Source organism: Mesoplodon bidens (assembly GCF_964165515.1).
Source record: "Mesoplodon bidens genome assembly, chromosome: 10".
NCBI lineage: Eukaryota > Metazoa > Chordata > Mammalia > Artiodactyla > Ziphiidae > Mesoplodon > Mesoplodon bidens.
The window spans coordinates 13,794,477-13,819,672 of record NC_138172.1 but is presented as its reverse complement, the minus strand read 5'-3'; the positions used below and the strand labels follow the sequence as shown (position 1 = coordinate 13,819,672).

Below are 25,196 nucleotides of genomic sequence, written 5' to 3'. Positions count from 1 at the left end.
TTCTGATTAAGTAGGTACAGACTCTTTTTTAGGCTACCACCTATCTGATTTGGCTGTCCAAGCAATCAGCAAGCTGTGCATAGTGATGAATATACTGGTAGCTTTACTTCCCCACTAAGTGCATCCATGTAAAAGCTCTGAAAGTCACATGGTTCTTTCCACTTTAAATCTGACACCTAATATATTAAGTATTAGAGTGTTTTGTGCTTACCTTTAGCTCTTCTTTGGTTTAGGTGATTAAAAAATTCCTGTTGCTGTCTGTATGTGCAACATGCTTCATTACCAGTGATTTATGTGGGAGTTTAGCAGAATTGGCACTCTGCAGCACACCAGTGGGCAGAAGGAAAACAAACGTGAGATGATTGCTAAGAATGCTTCTTTCCTGCTCTGTTGGTAGCAGCCTTAAGAAAGTTTGCAGAGTTTACTTCCCATTACCCAGAAAGCAAGACTAAGACTGGCGTCTCTGGGAAATGTCATTTCCCCCACCCCCAAATTCCCCAGGTTCCTCCACGCACTCTGCTCTGATGCTCAGGAGGGAATGCAATGGGTCATGGGTTTTTCCCCTTTGTCACAGTGAGCTTCCTGCATCCATGTGTCTCCTGAAGCCAGGTGCTTCCACTGCTTGTCCACCTTCTTTTCCCAACAAGTTTACCTTCTCAAAGCCATGCTCAACTTTTTTAGCAGAATCCAACTAAAGAGATTTTCTCTTATATTCCTTTCAACAACCCTGAATCATCACCGTCACTTTGCTGAAGAGAAAAGTAAGACTAACCTAGGTTAAATGACTTGCCCAAGGACAACATCTAAATGGTAGAGCTGGGATTTAAAGCTGGCTTGTGTGATTCTAAAGCTGATGTTTTCAACCACCATAGGGAAGGCAAATAAGTTTTTATGTTACTTATAAACCGTATTGATTTTGTTGTGCCTGCTTGAAATGCTACCTGGAAAAGATTCTGGGACTGCCCTTGGGCTAAGTGGGAGAAGGTGCCATGCTCAGTTAGCAGTGCTTTCCCTGGGAAGGGGCCATGGAGGTGCCGTGTCTTTTCCTGTCTTCTGCTATGGTCTACTTTTGTTCTCATTTCTGTTGTACTGAGAGTATACTAATATGGGAATGATATTCTAAAGGGAAGATGAAGTATCAGAGAAGCAGTCTAAATAAGAGGAAGAAAAAACATGTATCTTATACATACTACAGTTAATAAGCCTGTGTTATAACTATTTGGGAGAATTTCAGAAGAATGGATCTATACTCTGAAGTTAAACTTTTAGGGTTGCTTTCTAGGGTGATGGAAATATTCTACATCTTGGTGGTATAGTAGTGATATGACTACATACATTTTTGAAATCTCATTAAACTTTACACTAAAAAGAATGCCTATCAGTGTATGTAAAATATACTTCAGTAAACTTCTGGGGAATATATTCAGAGTTTATGTCCTATATCCATTACTTCTCAGCTCTAACTAAAGACAACATACTTAACCTTTAAAATGATATTGTTGTCTACTTAAAGTGTTGTTTTAAAGAGTATATGTGTTAATACTTAATAAGGGACTACTACATAATAAGTGCTTCATAAGGGATATCTATTATTTATCATCTCCTCAGTTATTTCATATTACATTCTACCATTACTTTGCCTCCAACGTTGTTTAATCACATATCCTTTTATGTTGCTTTTTAATTACATCTGTTGTATTGGAAACTCACAAATATGTAAGTTTCATATATGAATAATTGCATAATATATTTAATTATATCTTTGAATGCAAGGCTTTTCTGTTTTCATCTAAAAGGTGCTAGAACACGAACCATATCTGTTTGTTTTTCAACTGAAATGTAAAAGTGTTCAGTATCTACATGTCCTAAATAAGTACTTATTAAAGCTGATGGGCTACAAGGTGTGTTTGAACATAATGAAAGCATTAGATATGGTAGGATGTTTAGAATGAATCTGTAATATATACTTAGCAAATAAAGAGGAAATTATTAAGTCTTAAAAAACCCAACTATTACAGAAAGGAAACATAAGCAGTTTACTCTGGGACTCAGTTGAAAAATTATTAACCAAATTAAATGATGTAACTAAATTTGGACAACAGTGGAACCAGGCGTTTGTGTGTGTGTTGTGTATGTGTGACTGTCATTGGGAGTGATTATATGAGAAAGCTGAATTACTGTCATCCATAAGAGAAGCTAATAATACATAAGACCCCCAAATCAAGATATAGTATTATAAGCATTTTTTTTGTGAAGATTGCGATACATATCAGAAAGGCAACCTATTTTCCTTGGGAAGCAGTTATCTGAGGGGAGTAGGAGTAGGTATTTAAGCTATGTTTATGTATTACTTTAATAAAAGTAAAAATTAAATACAGCTTTGGAAAGTAGTACGGTAAGTGATTACCTGGTGGAGACTATGAATGGTGAATATGTATTTGTGGCCTGGGATTACATTGCAGTAACGGCACCATACATAGAACTTAAAAGCAGTGTATCTCAGACAACTTTGACGCATGAGAAGGGGATATCATCTGAGAAATTGTGAGATGTCTAATTGGTGATGACAAAGGCAGAGTGACCACCATTCATTTATTGAATTAAGTCTTTTGAATACACACCGTTTTTCCGATGTAATGATGCAACAGGACTTAAACGATTTTTAGAAACAGGCTGATCCAGACCACTTTTATTGGTAAAGAAACTTGCCCAGCAAGTAAATAACAGCACTGAGCTACGAACCCAGTTGTTCTGAATCTCAATCCAGTGATCTTTTGAAATAACACACTTTGATTATTGCAATGACTTCAGTTCTTGTTTTTAAGATGGTCTCCTGAGTAGCGAAGTGTAAAGGTCTAACATCAAAGGAGAATAAGGTTTTATAAGGAGAAAGTTTGTTGAGAAAGTGGTAGTGCGTATATATTCTAAGAAACTTTAATATGGGATTTTTATAGATAGTGTGTAGAATTCTTTTGGCTCTCAGAATGTCTAAAAGATATCCTTCAGTGACTGAGTTGATAAGATGTTGGCTAGCTGGCTTTTATGCCAGAGTGTGTCTTAATGTAATCATCATATTTCTGGTTAGAATTGCTACAAGTGGGAGACACCATTTTGCCTAGAAAGCCTTTAAAAATGGGGTTAATTGTCCCCATTTAGCTGACCCTCTGTCCTCAAAGTCCTCTATAATATCTTATGATGGAAATAGAGTCCCAGTCAGCCACTGAGTAGCTGGGTACCATCTACATAAGGAATTCCATCTCACGCGTGCCTACCTGTTGGTTAATAAGTGCAGTTTTCCAAATGTATTATCCAGTCCCTTTTATATCTTCTTTACACTGTCCTCTTAATACTTTCAGATGCTTGGGACAAGCAATCCAAAGAGAAACCAAGCAACACATATTTTTTCACATTCCTGGCAGACTACTTATTTCAGTCTCCACTGAAGTAGGGAAGACCTCAAGGAAATAGACATGGAAATATGTTTCTTGTAGAAGATAGAGTAAAAAGCTGGTACAAGGAGAAAGTCTATTAAGCTAATTTGATTGCTATGAATTTTCATTATCCAAAAAGAACCTGTAGACCAGATACCATAAGGATAGAAAGTATAGATTATTTGTACCCCTAAGTTGGCATATAAACTAAGTTATATAGTCAGTAATCTTTTCTACCCAGCTGAGTTGTCATCCTTTTGTGGGCAGAGGCCTTGACCTTGACTCTTTGCATTCTGCATATTACCATTTGAATAATGAGCACTCAATAAATATCTGTTGACTGACTGAATATTAAGATTTGACTATATGCCGTTTTCCCTTGAAATGATTGTCGGGTTGCTTTCTGAGGAAACTGAATGTGTCTCCTGCTTTCAGTTCTGCTCACTTCTTCCTTGCCATTATGACTGACTGCACCGCTTATTAGTTAATTGTAGAGTTAGAAAATGCTCAACTATACACTGGGAACTGTGGATGATCCTTTTTAAAATTCTTGCCTTAAGAATGGCTGCATCCTAAATAATAATTAGGAAGAAAACAAATGTTCCTGTTGTTCTTACATTTAGAGGGAAAGAAGCATTCCCAGCTGTGCTCTCACAAGGAGTTCTGAATTCACACTAGTGAAATGCAGTCCTCTGACAAGGGCTCAGCTCTGAAATCCATGCTCTACTTAGCATTATGAATATTATGCAGAATCTGTACCTCTCCTCCCTGGTATCTGGCTTCTATTCTGCAGAAGCGCAACATGAAAAGCAGAGTTAGAAGGGTTACCACCAGAACTTTATGTCCCCCCTTTAAAGACACATTGCTTTATTTACATCTCTGTTGCTGTGGTAGAAAAGAGCACAGTACTTGAAGTATGAAGACCTAGATCTGAATACTGGCTCTGATGATTTCTAGATGTTTGACCTTGAACAAGTTCCATTCATAGTCTAATTTCCAAGATTATAATTTTAAAGAGGATTAGTGATACCTGACCTCCAGGGTTGTGATGAAGGTTAAATAAGAAGGGAATGCAGGGCTTCCCTGGTGGCGCAGTGGTTGAGAGTCCGCCTGCCGATGCAGGGGATGTGGGTTCGTGCCCCGGTTCGGGAAGATCCCACATGCTGCAGAGCGGCTAGGCCCGTGAGCCATGGCTGCTGAGCCTGCGCGTCCGGAGCCTGTGCTCCGCAACGGGAGAGGCCACAGCAGTGAGACGCCCGCGTACTGCAAAAAAAAAAAAAAAAAAAAAAAAAAGAAGGGAATGTAAAAAGTACGTAGTAGATCCATGAAAGATGTTAAATTTATTCTTTCATTTACATACTATTTATTGACTGCCTGCTCTGTGCCATGTAATTCTCCATGAGCCTCTTAAATACCTATGAAAAAACAAATATTACTACCTTTGTAAAGTTTAAAATCTCGGAGGGGATTTGAATTAGAATCTACACAATAAGAATAATTGATATTCACTTTCAAAACATAGATCACTTAAATCTTACAACCACGTGTGAGAAAGATAGGGCTCATGGTATGAGTCCCAAACTATAGATAAGCAAATATGTTTACAAAGGTTGTGGCTTCCCCAAAATTGATAACCAGTGGCAAAACCAAGAAGAAATAACTCAATTCACTTAATTCCAAATCCAGTGTTTTCCCACTCTGTCTTACTGCCATGAGGTTTTGAAAAATGTGGTGAATATTGGAAGTATACTTCATAATTAGAGTTCACCTGTTGAGCAGAGGAGACAAGCAATGGGGAAAATAGATATTCTCTGTTTCTGGGGATTGCATGTAAAGCAGATCCCCATACAGGGAAACCAAGTTTATTCAGAACTTCCCCCTGTTTAAAGTTATTTCCACCCTCTCCTAGTCTTCAGATTCAGGTCCAAACTCTTTAATATACATTCAAGGCTGTTTGGGGATCAGGTACCTGGCTTAGGCAGTGCTGTACTATGTTTAGCAAGGGTGGCTACTAAGTGTCAAGGCCCTGACCTTGGTGCCTTCCATACCCTCTCACTAATCCTTACAGTAAGCCTGGATGATGGGTATTCTTGTGATCTTACAGATGAGCCACACAGCTGGAGAATGTAGGGCCAAGATTAGAGCACAGGTGTGAGTCCGCCCATTGTGCTCCTTCCATTTTCTTGTGTTGCAGTAACTTGAAGATTCTCTAAATTCTCATGCCTGTCAGTTGCCCTTGTCACTTGGCTTAGAATTTCCTTCCTCCCTCTTATTTATCCTTTAAGACACAGTTCGAACTGTTAGCACCTTTGGAGAGCATTCTTGAAGCCCCTGCCCTACCCCACACCCTGGCTCAGTTAGGTGATGTTCCTTTAGCATCCTTAGCACCTTGTCCTTAATAGACTTATTACGTGAATCCCACAGAAATGTAATGCCTGGTTTAATCGCCTTTCTCGCCAAGTAAACAGTGAGCTCCTTGAGGACAGGGCTCTTACCTCCATCACCTCTGCACCTCCACCCCTAGCATTGTCCCTGCCCCCAGTAAGCACACCTGCTTATTTGTTGAGCTGAATTAGAGCATTTGGATACCAGCAGAATTTTAATTTAGCAAAGTGCTAAAAGCAGTCATTATGTGATGAGACCCTGCATGTAGATTCTTGGAAAGCAAGATTTTTTAAGGAAGAACTAAATCATGATTTGTCTTACACACTTTAGACTGAGTTCTTTAGCATGAGTCTTGCTATATAAGAATTGTTTGAAGTGTTGGAGGCTGGAGGAGTTTTGCTGTGGAGTAATGTGTACAGATAAACTGTGGGATTCTCAATTATTCATATCCTTCTGGTTCAGCCAGAGAAAGCAACCCAGTCCTGTTTCATTGTGTGGCCCCCTCCTCAGGATTTACGAGTCTAATTCTTGGTCAAGGTCCCACAGTTAGTGCTGAGTACACTACCTTTTCCTACAGCCACCTTAGGGTAAACCAGAGAGAGCTCCAGGCTGCAGGGGAGATCTATTACTGCCATAACTCTCGCCTCATCCCACAGCTTGCTTTCTGGTTCTGGCAGAAAAATGGAAATTATGAAACTTTGTATCCTGCACCACAGTCCCACATGAGATTCATCAATCTTCAGCTCCCTTCAGAAAACCCTGTGCTCTGGTTACGACTGCCCACTAGACGAATTACTATCAACGACCCCATTATTTCTGATTAGTGAATGTGAGCCTTACCTACCTGGATGTAAATAAATGCCAGTCGGGTTCTTGAAATCCTTCATCCTTAAAAATCTACAGCTCTTAACAGAACACACACTGTAAATAGCATCCTATCTTGAATTAAATCTTTATGGTGTAATTGGATACATTTTCTAAGATAATTTTAATTGCTTCAAGAAACTGCTTAACAACATAGATCAATCCGCTGGTCTGAGATGACATTTCTGTCGCAAAATTAATTATTAATACCCTGATCATTTGCTAAAGACATTAATAGTTTTCATTGATCAGCACATCCTGTTTATCTAAAATGGCCTAATCACCATGCATGTCAGAAGAGTATCTGAACATATCCAGTTAGAGGCACGGCCCACTTTTCAGCCACATCAGCACATCAGAAGTTAAGAGTCCCTTTTGTCTTTACAGCATATCTAGTCTGGCTTAATCAGAAACTGAGCTATTTAAGGATGCAAAAGAAAGACGAGTTCTCTAATGATGGTTCTTCACTTTCTGTTCGCTTCATGGTAAACATAAAGGCTTCTGAGTGACCACGTGGTGTCAGTTAATGCTAAGAGCCCTTGATTGAGGAGCTCATGTTAGTCCATGTTGATCCATGCTCTCATGTAAACCTGTGTTCGCTCAGTGTTTTCCTGGTAAGTGGCAGTGAGAGCAGAAGACCCAGGTTATCATCAGCTTAAAAACTATCAGGGCTACAATAATAATCATATCTAGCATTCGTATGGTGCTGTGTGGTTTTCAAAGAGGTTTCATGTACTTAACCAGGACGTTTCTTTTGAAACAACCTTGGGAGAGAGACGGGGTGGGGTACATAACCAGGACCTGGCAACTGGTTACCGCCCAAGCTATAAACAGTGTGTCTTCTGCTTTCCTAGATTTCTCCCTTATTTGGTTAAACAATGGATAGGAAGAAGCATCATTCTCATCTTTCAAACACCAGTAGGAGCTCATCTCCTTTATGAAGTCCAGAAACTGTCCTCCTTCCTTCAAAATGGCGTGTTGTGTTGCAGTTTTATGAAACTGCAGGTAACTGACCCCACTGGAATAGGAGATTCTTACGGCTACATACAGCTGGGATCTCCATTTTGGCAGGTCCGCTGCCTCACTAGTGTCTGGCAAGCAAAAGGCACTCCTTAGATGCATAAATCCATGGCTGGCTCACAGGATGGATGGGAGAAGGGATGAGTGGATGAGAGCAAGCCAAGCACAGTGTTAGTTCTGTTTCACTGAGGTCATGTTGCAAAACTGTGGCACCTGAAGACAATTTGGTGGTGTTTGGCTCCCTCAATGTTTTAAAAGAATCTTTTGAAGTGGTTTCCAACATTTAAAACTTGGGAGATTTTCAAAATACAATAATATTTTCAACTTTTCTTTGAAAAGTTGTAAGTGCTCCTGCAACCCTAGGTCTGTGCCCCACATGTTAGCCATCAGCATGAGCTGGGGGGGTGCCTGCCCCTTCAGACAGAATGTACCCTTGCCCTCCCAAGGGCCCGTGAATGCTGCCTGCTTCACCCATCTGCTTACCTGCTTTGTACATCGTACACAGAACAAGCAGCCTCTCTTCACCACGGAGTTCTCCTGTTTTAAGATTCCTGGCTAACGGAAGAATGACTGTTCTTACTCATGCTCTAGATTTGTCCAAAAGAACCTAGTAGACAGCTACTCATACTTAGTAGGATTTTTCTCTGTAGGCACTGGAGCTGCACATTTCTGTTGCATTTTGGGGATGAAACATGGAGCATTGGGGGAAAAATGTTTGAATTGATGGGGTAGTTATAATTTTTCACACATGTAACTCCATTCTAAGACTTCAGAATTTCTCCTTAAAGTCCACCAATGCTAGCCCTGTTTTGTTCAGTGGAATTTCTTCTGTATTCACTATTTTGGGTGTATTATTAATTGGAAAATAAATAAGAACAGGGCCTGGAAACTAAGGGACTGGAAAGGGTTGGTTCACATCTGATCAGAAGCTGTTCTTACCTGCACTCAGTAGCCACACGGACCTACCAGCTTCAGTCTCTACCCAGGTATTATTGGGAAGAAGGAAAGGAGCCATATTTGCTTCATATTCAAAATTTAACATGCTTTCTCTTCTTCAAGAGTAGTTTTCCAGAAGTCATTTTTATTTGTACTCAACTAAAGATAAATTTTCAGAGGGCACAAGGAGAAGTATTCCCAAATCTCATTGTAATGTCTCTTCTCTCCCACAGATTAAAGGTTGAATGCAACTTAAAAGAAACAGCTATTTTATTCACTTGTTATTGGACTTGAAACTCCTTTGACCTCAGAAACTGAAGATGAGGTTGCCATGGGAACTGCTGGTGCTGCAGTCATTCATGTTGTGCCTTGCAGGTAGAGTGTCATTTTAGAACTTTTTGATTTAAAAATGCCACTGTATTTCACACTAATTCAAAAGCGGGCCTTCACTTTAGATGGCGATGATAAAATCGTAAGAGTGCGCACTACTATGACTAGCATTTGCTGACATTTCTGAATACTGTCTCCTGATAGTCTTTTAGTGCCTCTTTCCGTGGTGTTGTATCCAAAGCTAGACATTGGTGTTTCACCTGTCTGTCTGGTCCTTTTAGAGTTGTTTGAGCCATTATTTAGTTTGAAAGTTGTTATTTTTGCTCATTCCAGTGCTCAACTGCACAGAGATATTGGGCAATAAAACTGATAATACAGAGTATTGCCTACTTTGATGTCATTGTATGGAAGTGTATCTGGGTGACTCTTTCAATGTCTTTGTTGGTATCACTCCGTCTTTTGATACTTTCTTTTTCATGTCAATACACCTCTAGCTTAGCAGGAGCCAGAAAGCATAGACACAAGGCTTTTACCATACTTTCATGGTCACCTGCTAGACAAGGGCTTTAAAAAGTTCAAACATGCTATTTATTACTTTCTTGGTTTTCTAGAAGATAGGAGCCTACCAGCTGACATACATAACTCATTGTTGATGCTGCCTAATTCCAGCGTGCACTGAGAGTTGGTTTCCAGGTTGGGATGGTGGGTGTCTTTCCAGGTCTTTTTGAAATGAGTCTAGTTCGCCTGCTTTGTTATTCAGAGTGTCAAGTCCAAGAAGGACACCTGGAATATATCTGTGTTTTTACAACATAAAACAAAAAATAACTTTTTGGATCATCATGACCTTGATTCATGCATTCATTCAAATAATGTTATTGAGTATTTTACAAGGAGACAGCTCTGTGTTAATATCTGTGAATATACTCCTAAGCAAGACAGACACAGAACTCTATTAGCTGTGTTCTATAGCTATATTGACCAACAGCTTGATACGGCAGATTATGTGCAATTGTTGAGTAATTAAAGGTAGTAACGGTAGTGCTTACATGTATGGATCACTTATTCATGCCAGGTACTATGCTAAGCACTCCGTGTACTTTTATTTCATTGTCTCATGATCACTAGGAAGTGTTTACTCTTTATTTTTACTTTTGTCACTATTATTATTAATATTTTTACTGAAGCATTAAGAAGTTAAGAAACTCACCCAAGATCACCAAGCCAGGAGGTGGTAGAGAAAATAAGGTTCCAACCCAAAGCTGACTAACTCCAGATTCCATAGTTTTGACCAGCTCACTATACAGCCTTGTGACTGTCTTGAGTGAAAACACTCTTTCTGCGTTTTTCTAAATGTAAACCCCCATCCACTTACAAACTTTAGAATGCCCTACCTTCAAATCCTAAACTTCTTGCCGTAGTTAGGTTCATAGCATCCTCGCCATTCCCTGATCATGGACATGTTGGCATCTAGCTGTCTCTTTTAGAACTATTACTTTTCTCCCTCATCTGGTCAGGAGCTTTATCTCCGCCCCCTCCCCAAGCCAGTGCCTCAGGCTCTGTGCCTCCTTTCTTTTTCTCCAGTCTTTTCATGACCCTTGACCCTCCCCAAAGTCCTCAACTGAGATAAGCTGGCTCTAACTTCTCTTGACTCTGGGAGAAACATATTCTCTAAAGCATAACATAATGAATCGATTTCTCAGTGTTTGACCAAAGCAATGTGTTTATTTAACTCACTGTGCTGAGTAGATATCAGAAATTAAGGGGTTGAAAATCAAGGAAGCCATTAATCTCCTCAGTGGTGTTTTGAAAAACTCGGAATTTTCACCCAAGATGTGTATCTGTGTCTTTTTTTATTCACTTAGTTTTTTGTAGGAAATCAGTATATTGATTTTTTGGTGAGTCTTTTTTGTGAACTGGTTTACATGGCATTAATATTCCCTTACCATATGCCTCCTTCAGTGGAAGTAAAGTCAAGCTTTAATTAATGTTTTTGTTTTCTTGCTATTTGTCTTGATTTTATTAATTTACATAGCACTCGACACTGAATTTTGAACAGATTTGAACAGATTTCTTTAACTATTCATTCTTTTCCTTTTCTATACTTCCTTAGTCATATATTTCTTGGTGAGTTTTTGACAAGGAAAATAATTTATGTCTATTATGTTTATCATAATTAGTGAATCTCAAATATGCTCTTTCCTGATCTTTTTCCCTAAATAAGATAGAAGATCCAAATATATAAACAGGTTCCTCGTGCAAGGGATGCACCTTGAAAGGTTTGCTAATCATTTAAGGAATTGATTAGTAATTTATGGAACAATGGAAATGTTCTCTCTTACCAAAGCTAGACTCAGTCTCTGACACTAATTAGAAGACAGAAAAAACTACTGATGAACACAGTAACAGGGAACACATAACCCAACTACCTAGAAGAGCAAGGAAGCTAACAAATGAATGAAACATTCTTAAAGGAAAAGTGACTCCTGCTGACAAGAGGGAAGGCTGGTGACTGCAGAAAACTGGACCAAACATGTCCCATTAAAGTACCAACCAGTGCACTGCTCTGGTCCTATATGCCAGGTCTCCCAGTTTTTTGAGTTTTTATTAATAAATCTCCTAATTATTTAACACTGCCAACCAACTCAAATTAATTTTAAAATAAAAATAAAAAGGCTGTATGAAACAAATCAAAGTGGTCTTCCGGGGAGAGGCTGTTCCTAGCCCACAAGGTTGCGAAGTCTGTTTCAAGCACTTAGTGTTTATTTGTTATTAGACACAGTGCCAAGTAAATAGACTTTAGGATCTTCCTACTGACTTTTTCCAATAATGCTGTTGCCCTATATGTTCCCATCAGTTGCCCTCTAGCCTTCTTTGGATCTGTGCTCAAATGCCACCTAATTGGTAAGGCTTTTATTGACCACAGTAAATAAATAAAATAAAATAAAAAAGCAATAATTCTTTTTTTTTTTTTTTTTTTGTGGTACGCGGGCCTCTCACTGTTGTGGCCTCTCCCATTGCGGAGCACAGGCTCCGGACGTGCAGGCTCAGCGGCCATGGCTCACGGGCCCAGCCGCTCCGCGGCATGTGGGATCTTCCCGGACCGGGGCACGAACCCGTGTCCCCTGCATCGGCAGGCGGACTCTCAACCACTGCGCCACCAGGGAAGCCCAGCAATAATTCTTTTCACCAACATTTTATACCCCTCTTCTTATTTTATTTTTCTTCAGAGTTCTTATCAGTATATGAGTAACTATAAGTTTTGTCTTTATGTGAAATGTCTTTCCTGACCAGACTGAAGCTTTGTTAAGGCAGGCATTTCTATCTTTTTAGTTCACTGCTGTATGCCCAGCATCTTCAAAATGCCTAGTACATAGCGCCATTCACTAAATAAATAAACATATGTCAAATGAACAAATGCTGCCTACTGACCAGAAAGGAGAGAGAGACCCAGTCTCCAATTTGAAACTGTACTCTGGACACAAGGCATGCTGTAGTCCCTTTCATGTTAAGGCAGTGAACCAGCCACCTCTGAGGCTAATACATACAACTGTGTTGTTTAAATTAGATAGAAATATATGAAGTGATAAAAGTGGTTATTGTGCCTTGAACTGTGTATCAGTTGTTCTTGGTGCAGCACGCCCTTGCCCATTTCTTTTGTTTGTTTGTTTTGTTTTTATTTTTTTATACAGCAGGTTCTTATTAGTTATCCATTTTATACATATTAATGTATACATGTCAATCCAAATCTCCCAATCCCCTCGCCCATTTCTGCTTTCAACCACATCTGGGTTGACTGTCCCTGTTCTGTATTTTTGTTTTTCAAGCCTTTCTGTAAAGTCACAAGGAAGGGGAACTATGAGAAACTAACTCTCTTCTTCAGTGCAGTCCTCACACAATGGGGCATGAGAATCAGTAGATAAAGGTCTCAGGGCCTGCCATTTAGAAGGAGAATACCTAGGCACATTCTACACAGTTCCTTTGAGGTCCCCAGCAAGACTGAAACCCCGTTGCCCACAGTACCCTCTTCTACCTTCTCCTTCTCACTCCTACTTCCTGGAATTATCTTCCAAATAAACTGTTTCCAGGTCCTTCTCTCAGGCTCTCCTTTTGGGGGAATCCAAACCAAAAACATGCACACACCAATTAGTAGCAGAAAAGCAGCCCAGTATTGGTCATATCAGTAATTAGGATGAAACCAGACAGAAAACATGGTTTTGACAGAGATGATTGAGGTGTTGACTGTGATGTGGATCCATATGTGTACATGCATGTAAGTACTTATGTGAGTACATGCACGCCTGCCTCTACATAGATATGCCTGGAAGTATTATCCAGGTCCTGCAACCAGGTAGTTTTAGTCTTTTACTTGCTTTACTATTTACTAGTTTTATTATTAGCCAGCTGCTGGGTGGCTAATAAGTCATTTTTGCCTCTCTGGGATTCAGTTTACACCTTTGTACAATGAGGGTGTTGAACAGATGGTCCCTAAAGTTCTTTCTAACTCTAAGAATGTATAGTTCTAGCTAAACACGTGATTTGAAAGGCAGATATATATGCTGAAGGGTTACAGCTAAGCCTGAAACTGTATTCATCTAATACGAAATTTCCCACAGATCCTATGCCTTACCGTGTGTTACTGATTCTGTTCACATTGGCAGATTTGAGGAAAAGAATAAAATGGCTGGTCCATATGTTCATATGGAACAAGAGGTGTGAAAACATTTAAAAACCCTCTGTGAATGGGTGAAAAAAAAATGTATGTTTGATGTAGTCTCAGTAGATGTTGGTTTCAGAGAGGCTAAATTTATTCCCATCTCTGTGGTGCAGTTTACCAACTTCAGCAGTTATTTCTTTTTGGGAAAGTACATCCTCTCCAAATGTAAGCATTTTGTTGATCTGTTCACAAAATTTCTGCTGCTGTTACAGCTGCATCTGGGGTGGGCAGGGCAGAAAGTGTCCTGTGTCATTCACGTGAGGCGTATTCTGGGATTAGTGAGTGTTCTCAAAATTGGAGCAAGGAGGAGGCCTGGGTTGAATAATCACAGGGGTGAAGCTTGAATCTATGACAGTAAGAAATGCAAACCAGGGGCCACCACCAACAGTCAGAGCATGTGGAGACACTGCCCAGTGGTCCTCAGAAGGCATTTTAGGCTTAGGAAGTGTCTTATCACTAAGACTAACATAGGCCATAGATGGTTTTGGCTTATTCTAGGGTCAGAGAGCACACATGTACAGTAGGAACCTCCAGTATTTGTTCATATTGATAGTAGAACTCGATAAGCACAATTTTATCGAGTTACTCCTTAATCAAACATTCCTGCAAAGCTCAGGACCCGCCCTAAAACATCCCCCCGCTCCCCACATCATGCCCATATAGCCCCACCAGAATGCAGAGAACACAGAAGTGAGTTTCAAAGCTTGGCCTCACAGCACAGCAGCCAGGAACAGTATTTCACTTCTCAAGACTCTCATATGTTTCCCCAGAATAAATAGAAGAACAGACAACTCTCAAATAATTCACAATTCCAGACAGATATTAAACCTAGTACTGCCTGTTTTTGCAAAAGTAACAAGTGTTCAATTAAGATCAAAGGAGAGTTGAGTAAATGTCAGTTTTCATGCAGTTACTGCAAAGCCTAGTTCTGTACTGAATTTTTATTTTATTGTTTCTCTTTCTAAGAAACTGGCTGGCCAGTGCATTTACAGTCGTGCTGACTGCAGCCAAAGAATGGATTTCCTATTTCTCTGTACTGTCTCAAAACCATGGCCATGAAATGAAGCCAAGGTAGTAGAAAGATTTAGCAAGAAGAAAGCTAATAACTAGATTAAACAGCAGTGACTCCAGTGAAGAAAATTCAGGAAAAGAATAGGGAGAAGTATGCCCAAAAAATAATAAACAACAAATGGAAAACTCCCTTTGAATATCAATTTAAGTACTTAAATACATTTCATGGTGGGAAAATATTAATCAGTAATAAGGATGTTGAGGTAAATAGAGAAACTGGCAGCAATTTTATATCCCCACTGGCATGGACATATAGTAGCAGTGATACAAACCAAAAGTTATTAGAAATATTCAATTTAAGACCTCTCCTGAAGCAAAGTCATTAATGGCTTCATTAGACATGCTCAGCCAGCCTGGTTGTCTTAACTATAAATAAAACTCCCTTGCTGATAGAGTCTGGGACATGTTGTATTAAAAAAAAAAAGATTGAACTCTGTTGAATGAAATAAATTAGGAAGATGGGCGAAAAACAGACAAGTGAAAAATCCAAACATTATATGCATTTAACATCAGCTAATGTGATAATGCTTGGTTGAAATGTGGGATCAATGATACTGCCTCAGAGGTTGAGGGCAGGTGAAGGAATAGCCGTGGCATCTCCTACCACCTGGAGATGAAGTGGATCTGGAAGTTAAGAGCATGGGTTTTGAAATGAAATAGACAGATCTGCCACTTATCAGCTGTGTGATGAAGCTATTTTCTCCCCCTAAGTCTTGGGTTGCTTTTTTTTCCCCACATATAAAATGGACAAAATAAGTGTTTATTGGGGTGTTTATGAGGATTGAGATCATGTATATGTTCTTTGTACTTATGCAGTGTCTGATCCTTGCAGTCAACACTGAGTGTGAGCTGTCATTCATTGAGTCATTTAGCCCATATTGGAGGACCTGCCAGTGCTAGGATTGTGCGTCTCTCTAAGAATGTAGTTTAGCTCTAAGTGAAAGATCATCTCTGTCTTTGCACTGCTGCTGCTGCTGATGCCACCACTATCAGCTTCTTAGCACACGGGTGTCTCGCTCTTCTTCAGTGGTTGAAGCAGAGTTCATAGCACCTTTGTCGCCCTTCCCCCACCTTTACAGATGCGACCTCATCTATAAAATAGGGATATAATAATAATGATAAGCTTCTCTGAAAAATAAATACCTAAATTGATTAAACTTATTTATATGTATAGAGCACTTAGGAAGATGTCTGGCTTAGTAACATGAACTAAGTGTTACTTGCTGTTAATATCACCATCATCATCATCATCACCACCAGCAGCAACAAGCCAGGGGGCATCCATACGCATGTTTAGCAGCCACAACTTTTAGGGTCTGCCTCCTGGCAGCAAGGCGCCTGGGACAGGTGCCAGTGGAGCCAACTATCTGGGGGCCTGGCACTGGGAAAAAGCTGGGGAGGTGTCTATGATGGGCCTCCTAGAAATTTACCAAGTTGCAGAGTTAGAGGTTCTAAAACGAGAAGGATCTGGTGGTTCAAAATGACGGAAGGGGCTTCCCCGGTGGCGCAGTGGTTGAGAGTCCGCCTGCCGATGCAGGGGACACGGGTTCGTGCCCCGGTCTGGGAAGATCCCACATGCTGCGGAGCGGCTGGGCCCGTGAGCCATGGCCGCTGAGCCTGCACGTCCAGAGCCTGTGCTCCGCAACGGGAGAGGCCACAACAGTGAGAGGCCCGCGTACCGGAAAAAAAAAAAAAAAATGACGGAAGATTTTTTGAATGCATTTTGCTAGAAAAAAACAACAAAACAACTACGATAAAGAAAGGAGCACATAGAAGACCCTCATGCATGTGATGGAGTGGGCTCGAGCAGACTCCTTTCCATTCTTCTCTCCTCCCAAACTCCCATTGGTGATGTTAACCACGTATTTCATCTGTAGCAAGAACAGAGTTTGATGAGGATGTAGCCCCACACCACCCTACTAATGCCCTTAATTTGTTTAGCACTTGTTAGTTTATAAAATATTTGCTGAACAGTCTGTTTAACAAATCTGTTAGGGCTAGAGACAGGTACAATAATAACATTAAGAGTAAACATCTATTGAACATTTCTGTGCCAGATGTAGTATCACATTCTTGAATGCAATATCCCATTTAACCTCAGAACAACCCTTTTCCTAGATAAGGAGTTACATGACCTGCCCAAGGAATTAGAGCTCATACAGGTCCTGCTCATACAGGTCTATCCAGCTCAAAAGCCAGGGTCTCTAACAGTTATGCTATGATATCTATTGACACATAGTACCTGTCATCATGGGGCTTACCATCTTGTAAAATACTACAAACCAGTGGTTCTCAAAATGTAGTCCATGGATGAGCAGCATCAGCCGGTAACTTATCAGAAATGCAGGTTCCTGGGCCCCAGGCCAGACCTACAGAATCGTAATCTCTGGAGGTGAGTTCACGTTCCCCCTCCAGGAGACTGATACTTCCAAAAGCTTGAGAGTCATAGTAGACGGTCTTGAGAGACAAGTCAGGCAGAAATTGTCATTACTCCAATTTTACATATGAGAATCTGAGTGGTCAGGGATCTGCTCAAGGTTATATTCCTGACATCAATGGCATCAGCTGGAACTTAGGCTTTCTGATTCATAACCCAGTGGTTTACTCTTCCCCCGGTACATATGCTGCCTTTTTACTCAAGTCAGTCTGGCTTTCAGGGCAACTTATTGAATACCTGACGATACAAAGGAAGGGCTTTTTATGTTGAAGAGGTGTCCTGAGTATTGAAATGATTTAATTTTTCTGCTGAGCCTTGTTTCCTTGCCTGTGAACCACTAACAGGTATGATATTGGCCTGTGCTCTTTCTCTGTTTTGTGATGTAATGAACGCAAAAAAGATGTTATTCCTTAATTTTAAAGGGAAATAGAATTACGTTGCAGCATCTTTGGAGAGCAGAAAATAAAGGAGGAATGTCTCCTAAGCCTACAGCTAGAGTACAATTACTGATCATTTTGGTGAACAATAAGGTGTGAGTTCTGTGCTTAGAGAGATAAAAGAAAAATAGTTTTCTTATTTTGCAAAACCCCTAGTGGATTGCTGGGATGTTTTGTCTTTTTAGAGTAATCAAGAATCCTTTGCCTTAAGAAAGGTAACAGATTATTTTGTTTCAGAAAGAAATGATTCTAAGGCAGAGGGCTCACCCCTTCAGATCTCAATTAAGATTTATCTCAAAGGTTCTCATTTCTAAAGCAAGGTTTTGGAAAATGACCACAGAGGACTGCTCCTCTACAGACTTAAAAATTGTGCTCAAATTAGCCGTATGTGGCTATTGCACCCTTGAAATGTGGCCAGTCCAAACTGAGTTACCAGAATCTGTAGTAGTTTCCTAGGGCTGTTGTAACAGATTACCGCTAACGTGAGTGGGTTAAAACAATAGAAATGTATTCTCTCACTATTCTTAGGCTAGAAGTCTGAAATCCGATGTTGGTGGGGTCATGCTCCCTCTGAAGACTCTAGGGAAGAATTCTTCCTTGCTCCTTTCTACCTTCTGGCTGTGGCAGCAGTCTTTGGCCTTCTTTGGCTCGTATTAGATACATCACTCTCATGTCTGTGTCCATCCTTACATTGCTTTCTTTTCTGTGTCTGCACTTCTGCCCTTGGATGTGGGAAACCTACTACAAAGAAGGAATATAAAATACCTCATTAGTAATTTTTATATCAATTATGTTGAAATGAATATGTTGGGTTAAATAAAACATATTTATTTTGCCAGTTTGTTTTTACTTTCTTTTAATGTAGGTACTAGAAAATTTAAAACTACATATGAGCCTCACACTATATTTCTGTTGGATAGCAGTGCCATTGAAGATAGAGGAACTAACCTACTAATTCTTAACCTATAACTGTACCTGAGAATAATTCCCTCCTTTTCTTGTCTCTGTAGAAGTAGAAACCCTGGCTAGTAGCCCCAAAGGGAAGTTGACTGGGGATAAGTGTAGATGGGAGAGGTACAAAATGTAAATTCACTAAGTTGCTGATTCAAAGAATAAGGTAAATGCTTCCCCTTGCAGATTTTAAACTTTATAGAGGTAGGAATATTTGTTTTATTCATTGGTTTTAAGAGGTATATGGGATAGTACATGGCACAGAGCAGGCAGTCAATAAATAGGATGTAAATGAAAGAATAAATTTAACTGACATCTTTTGTGGATCTACTATGTGCTTTTCCATTCCCTTCTTATTTAACGTTCTTTTTTTTTTTTTTTTTTTTTTGCGGTACGTGGGCCTCTCACTGTTGTGGCCTCTCCCGTTGCGGAGCACAGGCTCCGGACGCGCAGGGTAAGCGGCCATGGCTCATGGGCCCAGCCGCTCCACGGCATGTGGGATCTTCCCGGACCGGGGCATGAACCCGTGTCCCCTGCATCGGCAGACAGACTCTCAACCACTGCACCACCAGGGAAGCCCTTGTTTAACCTTCTTAACAACGCTGGAGGTCAGGCGTCACTAATCCTCTCTAAAATTATAGTCTTGGAAATTAGACTGTGAGAGGCTATGGAACTTGTTCAAGGTAAAACATCTAGAAATCAACAGAGCCAGTATTCAAATCTACGTCTTCATATTCCAAGTACTGTGCCCTTTTCTACCACAGGGCCTCAAAGATGCCTTCATAGAGGAAAGAATCACTGTCTTATATCCAGCAAAAACAGTGAAACAGGGAAGACCAGAGGATTTTTTAAAAAGTATTTCCAGAGAGCTTGCAAATTGTATCAACAAAAACAGAAGTAATTTATACACAAATATTCATAGCATGATTATTCACAATAGCCAGAAAGTGGGAACAACCCAAATTTTCATCAATTGATGAATGGATCAACAAAATGCCATATGCCCATGCAGTGGAATATTATTCAGCCATAAAAAGGAATGGAGTACTGATATTACAACATGGATAAACCTTGAAAATATTATACCAAGTGAATAAAGCCACATATTCTATGAACCTATTTATATGAAATCTCCAGAATAGGTAAATCCATAAAGATAGAGTGAACCAGAGCAGAACTTAGGAGGGTTTAGGGTGTGATTTTTAGTGGATATGTGTTTTCTTTTAGGGTGGTGCAATATTCTGGAATTATCTAATGATGACGGTTGAACAACCTTATGGATATACTAAAAACTACTTGTCTTAGTCTGTTCAGGCTGCTTTAACAAAATACCACAGACTGGGTGGCTTGTAAACAGCAGTTCATAGTTCTGGAGGCTGGAAGTCCAAGATCAAGATGTCAGCTTGATCAGTTTCTGATCAAAGACTTCTTGCAAATCACAGATTGCCCACTTCTCTTTGTGTTCTCACATGGTGGAAGAGGCAAGGGATCTCTGGAGTCTATTTTATAAAGGCACTGGTCCCATTCGCGTGGGCTCTGTCTTCAGGACCAAATCACCTGTCAAAGACCCCACCTCCTAATACCATCACATCATGTCACATAAGGCATGAGTTTTCAACACAGAATTTGGAGGGACGCAAACATTCCAACCAGGGCATCACTTAATTGTACATATTAAGAGGGTGAGTTTTATACTGTGTGAATTATATCTTAACAAGAAATAAGTCTTCTGAGAAACAAAACTAACACAAGTGTTACTGCCTCCTGAGAGAGCCTGTCTTGCTGTCAGGAAGTCAGGGTTCCTAGAGCCAGCTTCCCTCAGACATGATTCACGGGATTATAAACCTATACCTTATCTTAAAGACAAATTGACTGTACTGACCAAGGACACACAGATAATTAGTGGCATAATCCGAGTCCAAGTTTCTCAAACTCCAGGCCTCGTCTCTCTTCCACTTCCAAAGGGCAACTACTGCAATAAGTGAAAAAGAATGAGGGACATACCTCCCTGGGAGCATGAACCCTCTGACTTTAACTCACCTGAGGTGTCATATTGGATCCCTCTGGAAGCGAGAAGGAAGAAGGAGAGCTTCTGTGCTGTGAGAGGGATCTTGAGGAGTCAGGATGTGCACTGACTTCACCACTTCACCGATTTTCAATTTTGTCCCATATCGGCATCTGTAGGGAGCAGAACATCTTTTCATTTCCTCCCTGTCTGTACCAGACACCCTGGGGGCCAAAATTAAAAACCCATAGTATTGACTATGTGATTACCACACACCCCATCAGAGGGTTATGTCCCAGACCAAAGTCTTGAAAATACTTTTGATACAAAAAGGGAAGGCAGTTGCCTGGATTAAGAGTGCCTGAGGGAAGCATGATGTCATATATATTATTTGAAAGGTATGAAGGCTGTAATGCATATGTTGCTTGAACTAGTTAAGTAAAAGGAAACAAAAATCAATATAAACTCCCTCGTTTCAGCTATAGTGCTTCCACTTAGATGACATCTACACCAGAAAGGTATTAACACAGCTAGAAACGTATTCTGCTTGTTGATGTGGAAACAAATGTCAAAACAAACCACTTACGATCAACCTGAGATACTACAGAAGAAAGCATTACTCTTTCTAGGGAACTTTGAAGGCTAGGCCAGTGGTGAACATAGCAATCCCTTGCAGCAAATACGTTACTTCCACAGTCAGAGATTCACAGGCTGTCAAAGTTGTGCTCTCATCCAGTCTGTCTCTACTTGGGCAGATTTGAAAACCAATGAACAAAAAGATTAATTCCTTTGCCCAAGTTCACATGGCTAATGACTTTCAGAGCAAGGGTTAAATTGAGAAGGTTTGATTTACTTTTCTCACAATAATAATAACTTTTTCTGATTTCGATTTGATAATTGTTTTCTTGTTATTACGTCATAACAAGTCTAAACTCTATTTATGTAAATGGACATGGAATTTTATTATTAGAGGTGTTTAGGACAAAAGTTTTTGATTGCCTTTGTCAACTGTTTTCCCACTGGAGATGGTGGTTTTTAGTAGGTTGTCTAATAATCCCCTATAGACTTTTGATACAGCAGCAAATAAATTTTGAGAAGAGATTATTTTCTTAAAGATAGTTAGAACTTTTTATTTCTTTGAAAATACTTACACATTCTTTACTCATTTATTCACTTATTTGGTTATTTACTAAGCATCTATTACATGCTATGTGGTGATAGATGTTGGGCATACAAAGTTATTTGTGGTTTAGTCCATTGTTTAAGGCGCTTATAATCTTGATTTTAAATCTTGAACTTAAATCCAGATTTAAGTGAGAAATCCAGGCAAAATACACTATTCTTCTCAATGAACCACAATGTTAAAATATCAGAAGCTATTTCCTTGGTACAACCTATAGTGGAAAGCACCATGATCCTGGGGCTGAGATAAATCTGGGTTCAAAACCTTTCTCTAAGTGTAGTTACTAAATGTATGAAATAGAAGAAATTGCTTAATTCTCTGAGAAATTAGGTGTAAAATACTTAGCACAGTGACTGGCCTGTAGTCAGATGTAATAATAATAAAATGGGCATAACCTTCTTCCCCCTTTACCACTGAGTCCCAATACAAGTGATGTACTTCTGTCTACTTCGTAGACTCCAGTGGATCCTGAATTACATAGTATGAATAAAGAGGGAAGAGAACAGTGGGAGTGAGAGAGAAGGAGAGAATGCCAAAATCTGGCCTATCATGAATAAAACTGTGGAGGAAAGGTCAAAAGTGATATTGTTTAATTTTGTTGTGAAGTTGACTAAGAAGGGGGCAGGTCACAACCTCCTTTGTAGGTAGGGAAGGAAAAGAAGGCAGGATTGACGACCATTTCTCTTATGTAATTACATTATTCTAAGAATAAATCTGTATCTTGTTCTCTCTATAGCCATATAGATACAAATGTTTATAAGCATTTTATTACTGTATATCTACCCACTCTCTCGGGCTGTATGCTAATATATGAATTAGAGAATTTTTGAAATAGAGACTACTATATCACCCATCTAATACTTTATTAACTATTAATAATTATTATTTTACCTGATGGTTCACATTTCTTACCATTGAAACATTACATAGAGTCCTGGGCAACTTATTCATTACTGATGATGATGATGATAATAATAATAACAGCAATAATTACTGTTCACCTGTCTCCTCTAAATCCTCTAAATACATTATATAAATTATATTGGACCTAAGATGGCTAATATCATTTCTGCATTATAGAGGGGCAACTAAATCATAGTGGCTGAAGATCATGCAGGAGTGGCTTCACCAATACCAGGTATCTTACTCCTACTCTCACCTGGTCAACACCAGCCTCAGACCTTAGCAGGGACCTTCTGGAGCAACACTCTTCTTTTTGTAGGTCGTCTCCTGAGCAGGAACTCAACCTTTCTGTCCCTCCCCCAGTGTCTGTGCAGTTTAGCGCTTCATCATCTTCCTCCCTAGTTATTGGTTAACCCGTTACTCTGGAGAAAACTAGATTAAAATGTGTAGATGTTACCTCCCAAAATTGCTTTATATTTTGTATGCAGTCACAGTGTAGTGATCCTGCTTTCTCTCCCAGGAGGTATCTTTCCCCTAGTTCCCCACATTTTATATCCCTTCGAATTGTCTCTTTGTTTTTTCTCTACCCCCTGGGGTAATAGTCACTATCTCTCCCTCTGACCTACTCCTGCTCTGTTCTTTCTCCCTCCCTCCTGCCTTCCTTTACTTTCTCAGTCTAATTATATCTTAGCTTAGAATACAGATGTAAAGCTAATGAAATTGTCTTTAAACACTCCTTCAAACTCCCAGCTGTTCACCTCCCTCTGTGTTGAAACGAGTAAAGTTTTAATTTATTTGTTTAAAACTCACTAGGCTAATGTATTCATATATGCAGATGCAGTTTGCACTTTGTATATGCTATCTTCTGTGCTTCCTTTAAAGGAAAGGGTGAGATTCTCTAACAAAGTCTTATCCACAGAATAAAATACTGCCCCCCCATGGGAATAACGATAATTCAAAGAACAAAGCAAAACCAAAATAAATTCCCATCTCTGAGCAAAAGAGTAAATAAAAATGCAGCAGTATTTGTCTGGGTCAACAGTTTTTGCCAGAACTTGATGTGATATTCTCTGTAGGATTTCACTGAAAAGTTATGAACTTCTGCTAAGACAGGCAAATAGGAGTTGCACACAAGTGATCTTTGTAAAATAAAAATTGTCAAGTAAAAGTGAATTCTCCCCTCTCCTCTTGTTTCTCTTAGGCAGAGTTCTTGGACACCCTCTTTGGGACTGCTTGTCTCCCCAGTGGTGTGATATTTGCACAAAAACTTGGTTTTAACATAATATTTATCTAACTGGAAATAGAGTCAAGTTTGAAGTTGGTGCTCTGTATTCCTTGTGTTTCCCTTATGATTTCATAGACTTGCTCTATTCAGTAGCATTCAAGATGAGGAAAAGGGGCCCTGAACCAAGATGGTGGAGTAGAAGGACATGCTCTCACTCACTCTTGTGAAAACACCAGAATCACAGCTAGCTGCTGGACAATCGACAGGAAGACACTGGAACTCACCAAAAAAGATACCCCACATCTGAAGACAAAGGAGAAGCCACAATGAGACGGTAGAAGGGGCACAACCACAGTAAAATCAAATCCCATAACTGCAGGGTGGGTGACTCACAGATTGGAGAACACTTATACCACAGAAATCCACCCACTGGAGTGAAGGTTCTGAGCCCCACGTCAGGCTTCCTAACCTGAGGATCCAGCAGTGGGAGGAGGAATATCTACAGAATCAGACTTTGAAGGCTAGTGGGATTTGATTGCAGGGCTTCGACAGGACTGGGGGAAACAGAGACTCCACTCTTGGAGGGCACACACAAAGTAGTGTGCACATCAGGACCCAGGGGAAGGAGCAGTGACCCCAGGGAAGACTGAACCAGACCTACCTGCTAGTGTTGGAGGGTCTCCTGGAGAGGCGGGGGGGGGGGGGTGGCTGTGGCTCACCGTGGGGACAAGGACACTGGCAGCAGAAGTTCTGAGAAGTACTCCTTGGAGTGAGCCCTCCCAGAGTCCATCATTAGCACCACCAAAGAGCCCAGGTAGGCTCCAGTGTTAGGTCGCCTCAGGCCAACCAACAGGGAGGGAACCCACCCCACCCATCAGCAGTCAAGTGGATTAAAGTTTTACTGAGCTCTGCCCACCAAAGCAACAGCCAGCTCTACCCACCATCAGTCCCTCCCATCAGGAAATGCACAAGCCTCTTAGATAGCCTCATACACCAGAGGGCAGACAGAAGAAGCAAGAAGAACTACAATTCTGCAGCCTGTGGAACAAAAACCACATTCACAGAAAGAGAGGTAAGATGAAAAGGCAGAGGGCTATGTACCAGATAAAGGAACAAGACAAAACCCAAGAAAAACAACTAAATGAAGTGGAGATAGGCAACCTTCCAGAAAAAGAATTCAGAATAATGATAGTGAAGATGATCCAGGACCTCGGAAAAAGAATGGAGGCAAAGATCGAGAAGTTGCAGGAAATGTTTAACAAAGACCTAGAAGAATTAAAGAACAAACAAACAGAGATGAACAA

At 40.1% G+C, this 25,196-nt stretch overlaps 1 protein-coding gene across 7 annotated transcripts in view; it reads left to right on the top strand.

Annotated features, from left to right (window-relative positions):
- Window positions 1–25,196, top strand: part of CNTN4 (contactin 4) — a 560,752-nt gene that overhangs the window by 54,235 nt on the left and 481,321 nt on the right. For all 7 annotated transcript variants that reach the window (XM_081245077.1, XM_081245074.1, XM_081245075.1 and 4 more), the window contains one exon: window positions 8,870–9,011. In XM_081245077.1, the coding sequence (XP_081101203.1) occupies window positions 8,957–9,011 (55 nt within the window). In that variant the 5' untranslated portion in view covers window positions 8,870–8,956. The remainder of the gene's footprint in view (window positions 1–8,869; window positions 9,012–25,196) is intronic.